The 5,000-nt window shown below is 45.5% G+C and overlaps 1 protein-coding gene across 1 annotated transcript in view; it reads right to left on the reverse strand.

Annotated features, from left to right (window-relative positions):
* LOC105903772 overlaps positions 1-5,000 on the reverse strand; it is a 23,478-nt gene that overhangs the window by 7,400 nt on the left and 11,078 nt on the right. Inside the window, exons 8-12 of the mRNA XM_031584081.1 lie at positions 4,772-4,909; positions 3,438-3,615; positions 3,025-3,193; positions 604-792; positions 164-338 (exon numbers count right to left, since the gene is read on the reverse strand). Of these exons, the coding sequence (XP_031439941.1) occupies positions 164-338; positions 604-792; positions 3,025-3,193; positions 3,438-3,615; positions 4,772-4,909 (849 nt within the window). The remainder of the gene's footprint in view (positions 1-163; positions 339-603; positions 793-3,024; positions 3,194-3,437; positions 3,616-4,771; positions 4,910-5,000) is intronic.

Raw genomic sequence — 5,000 nt, forward strand, 5'->3', positions numbered from 1 at the left:
ATACTCCACCTCTCATTGGCCAAGCCAGATAAGGGTTAAGTTACTGAATACTCCACCTCTCATTGGCCAAGCCAGATAAGGGTTGAGTTACTGAATACTCCACCTCTCATTGGCCAAGCCAGATAAGGGTCGGGTCTACGGAACAGTCTGGGGGGTCCGGTACCTTTGTGCGTGGAGTTTTGGGTCAGGGCGATCTGTAGGCTCCGGTGCTTCTTCTGCAGCATGGTGAGTTGGGACCCTTTGGACGAGTAGTCATCCATACGGTACCGGAGCTGCTGTGCCCGGAACCGAGCCTGCACCGGAACCTTCTCAGGCCAGCCGTACTCACGGAACACTACCTGGGAAAAGAACATATACAGACACATGAACACATAAATATATATACAGACACATGGACACGTGTGCTTGTAGCCATAGCAGCCTATGAAGTCAATAATAGAAATACATACACAAACAATGAAATACGTATCAATTGAAATGTGAAAATAAATAGGAAAACGGCTAATCTCAGTTGAAATCGCTGGCTATGCCTTTAAATAAAGACCCTGAATTCAAGTTTGAGAGTGATGTGTGTGTGTGTGTGTGTGTGTGTCCTCCACTCACCAGCAGGGCGATGCACAGGCCAAGCAACACACACGCCCCAACCATGAGCCCCCCAATTAACAACCAATCAGGTTGCAGGAGCAGCTGCCGTTGCTTAGTGATGCCCATACGGGTGAGATATTGAGAGATGGCGGGAAAAAAGGGTCCAGTCTCGTAGCACTGCCCTCCGGCTGGCATCACTTTTACATACTAAACACAGAGAGAGAAACTCCATGACGACATACTAAACACAGGAAGAGAGAAACTCACAGTAAATACTAAAGCACTGCGATAAACAATTTCATACTAAACCACTAGAACGATTAGAGGTCAGTGGTGGTGTCTGTGATGTGTTAGCATGTGTCTGTGATGCTGATACAGTAGCTTTAGCATGTGTCTGTGATGCTGATACAGTAGCTTTAGCATGTGTCTGTGATGGTGAAACAGTAGTGTTAGCATGTGTCTGTGATGCTGATACAGAAGCTTTAGCATGTGTCTGTGATGGTGAAACAGTAGTGTTAGCATGTGTCTGTGTCTGTGATGCTGATACAGAAGCTTTAGCATGTGTCTGTGATGGTGAAACAGTAGTGTTAGCATGTGCCTTTGATGGTTATACAGTAGCATTAGCATGTGTCTGTGATGGTGATGCTGATACAGTAGTGTTATCATGTGTCTGTGATGGTGATACAGTAGCATTAGCAGGGCTCTCAAGTTTTGAAGACAGGCAAGAGTGACATATCCCCCCCCGACCACGCCCCCGGCCAGCCCCGCCCCTGCCGTATGCCCACAGACCAGCCACGCCCCCTCCCCCCATATTATTATTAGTATTTTGTTGTTGTTAATAATAATTGCTCAGACTTGCAGAAAAGATTTGACACATGGCACTGACAATTCAACCAATTACAAAGTATTTATTCAATTTGAGAGAGAGAGAGAAAATATATTATGACTTGTGTTGTTTATTGTAGGTGTTTGTTGCCTTTTTGGACTCTTTTATCATTTTTGGTGTTGGTTCCCACTGTATATGCCATAGTCATAGAATTGGATGTATTAATTCGGAAAAATGGTATTCATGAACATTGTAGTCAACCTTATGCATTTAAATGTACCTTGACCTCTTGCACTCTCATCTCTGCAGTCACTGGCAAACACATTTATAAAAAAACAATGCCCATGACATCATTGAATATTAAGGGCTGCCTAATATTCGTTCGAATTATAGGCTATATATTTTTTAATAGGCCTACTCGAATTTATTATAGCCTATTAACGAAGTTCTGAGTCAAAGCTATAGTGAAAAGGCAGGCTGTAGCCTAAAAACTGTGTTGGCTAGAAACACTCATTAAAAACTGCTACTAATTATCTGGGAAATATTCTCTAACTGCAGTCAAGTTGTCATTGCTTGTGTCAAACCATTGTGAATTTGTTGTAACATTAAAACAGGAGACGACTTACTCTTTGTAGAAGACTGATGCTCCGAACTCCAGTGGTTTCCTCAGGTGAACTAAACTTTCGGAAGATCTATCACGCGCAATTACAGGATGCTTTATTTTCATTGGTTGCTGGATTAAATCTTACCCAGATACAACAGATACATAAGATACGTTTTTTTCTGATTGGCTATTGTTTAGCCCACTTTTTTTTTGATTGGCTGATAAGTGGCACCTCACGGCAGAACTCCAGGGGATTCGGGGAGACGTGCTTGATTCCTCCATGGTGAGGGCAGCGCGGCCAAGTCATGTTTGCGCGCTGCGGCACATTAAATAGCCTAGAGTTTTTTTTCAGCGTGAGAAATACGATGTGTGGCGGGAGTGCGTGACTGAAGACCAAAATGAGTGACTGTCACGCTCAATGCGTGACAGTTGAGAGCCCTGCATTAGCATGTGTCTGTGATGGTTATACAGTAGCGTTAGCGTGCGTCTGTGATGCTGATACAGTAGCCTTATGTGTCTGTGATGCGAATTCAGCAACATTGACATGTGTCTGTGATGCTAATTCAGTAACGTTGACATGTGTCTGTGATGCTAATACAGTAGCGTTAGCATGTGTCTGTGATGGTGATACAGTAGCGTTAGCATGTGTCTGTGATGGTGATAGAGTAGCGTTAGCATGTGTCTGTGATGGTGATAGAGTAGCGTTAGCATGTGTCTGTGATGGTGATACAGTAACGTTGACATGTGTCTGTGATGCTAATAGAGTAGCGTTAGCATGTGTCTGTGTGTGATGCTAATAGAGTAGCGTTAGCATGTGTCTGTGATGGTGATACAGTAGTGTTGGCCTTTGTCTGTGATGCTAATAGAGTAGCGTTAGCATGTGTCTGTGATGCTAATAGAGTAGCATTAGCATGTGTCTGTGATGGTGAAACAGTAGCGTTAGCATGTGTCTGTGATGCTAATAGAGTAGCGTTAGCATGTGTCTGTGATGGTGATACAGTAGCGTTACCATGTGTTTGTTGTGGTGGCTGTTTAATCTGAGGACGTAGACCCCGGGCTCACTGAAGCGCACTGAGAATAGGCTGGGGGTCATAGTGGGCACACTCTCCGTCTGGTCCTGGGCAAGCTTCCGGAAGGATCCCCAGTCAAAGGCAGTATTGGTGTTGAACAGGCTGTCTCTGAACAGGGGGAGAAACAGGATTGTGAAGAACAGATCCAGTACTCAGTACTCAGTTCTCTCTCCCTCTCTCTCTCTCTCTCTCTCTCTCTCTCTCTCTCTCTCTCTCTCTCTCTCTCTCTCTCTCTCTCTCTCTCTCTCTCTCTCTCTCTCTCTCTCTCTCTCTCTCTCTCTCTCTCAATCCAATTCGTACCATGTCGTACTGGGGGTAGTGACTCACATGTCGTACTGGGGTAGAGACTCACATGTCGTACTGGGGGAAGTGCTCCCTGCTGACAGTGAAGAGCAGGATGTCTCCCAGCTGGAGGCAGGAGGTGGGGTTCAGCACCCCCAGAGTGCTGGCGTTACTGTGCTTCCTCCAGAGGTGCCCCCCCCCTCGAGACCACAGCAGCTCCCGCTCCTCCACTAACCCCCCCACAGGCTCTGAAACAACAGAGTCACACGGGAACTAATCATTGACAATTAATCAATAAAGGGTCTAGGAACACAATTAATCAATAAAGGATGGAATGCCACAGGATACTTAACAACTCATCATAATCAGTTAATCAATAAAGGACAGGAGACCTATTAACACAATTCATCAATAAAGGACAGGAGACCTTATAACTCAATTAATCAATAAAGGACAGAATGTCAGTCTATATGTTAAAATTGTAAGAGTCCATGACAAATAGTTATGTTTATGTGGACACATCTAAGTATTTATCAATTGAAAGTAATAATCAATAACAGGTACACGTGTCTGCACACTGGCAGCTTTGGCCAGAACTGAGTCGTTGTTTTTTGATTTGACAACATTAGGTCATTGCCATCTGCAACGATCTATTCAACTTCTGATGGACAGGTCAATGAGCCTATGATTCAGCAAACACTTCTGATGGACAGCTCAATGAGCCTCTGATTCAGCAAAGGCCACTTCTGATGGACAGGTCAATGAGCCTATGATTCAGCAAACACTTCTGATGGACAGCTCAATGAGCCTATGATTCAGCAGAGGCTGCAAAAACACTGTGACTGACCACCAATCAGGTTTGAGAATTGAAGGAAGATCCGAATCACAGAAAGAGAGAGGCGTGAAGATGTGGTCTCAGAGATGACAAGACTGAAGATGTGGAATCTGTAAGAGGAGAAGACTGAAGATGTGGTCTCAGAGATGACAAGACTGAAGATGTGGAATCTGTAAGAGGAGAAGGAATATTGGGGAGTGAGCAGTGATGGAAATTGATATTACCATTAATTTATATACTTACCATTGCATTGCAAGCATGTTCTCCTGTGTGTGTGTGTGTGTGTGTGTGTGCCATGTTTATTGATAGTCTGGGCACACCCTTGGTTAAAGCCACAACCATGGCCTATGCTAAGTAGGCCTCAGGAACAAATGTTCTTGCACCCCAGCAGACATCTTTCCTGCCCCAGGTGTGTGTGTGTGTGTGTGTGTGTGTGTGTGTGTGTGTGTGTGTGTGTGTGTGTGTGTGTGCTATGTGAGGATACTGTGTAAGACCTGGGTAAGCTGGCTGACTCCCTCCTCCAGGTGTGTGTGTGTGTGTGTGTGCTATGTGAGGATAGTGTGTAAGACCTGGGTAAGCTGGCTGACTCCCACCTCCAGGTGTGTCAGGTGCCTCTGAGGACGTGTTGTGGGCCTCGGGCACGGCCTCCAGAACCAGCATGTGGACCTCAGGAAGCATGGCGCTGAACAGGCCAAAGAAGCCAGCCTCTGCACAGGGAAAACAAACAACCCAGAGGTCAGAGCTCACACACCACTCCGCCAAAACACCGTCGCAGGGCACAAGCCCTTGGACACATTC

This window comes from Clupea harengus, chromosome 17 (assembly GCF_900700415.2).
Source record: "Clupea harengus chromosome 17, Ch_v2.0.2, whole genome shotgun sequence".
Lineage (NCBI taxonomy): Eukaryota > Metazoa > Chordata > Actinopteri > Clupeiformes > Clupeidae > Clupea > Clupea harengus.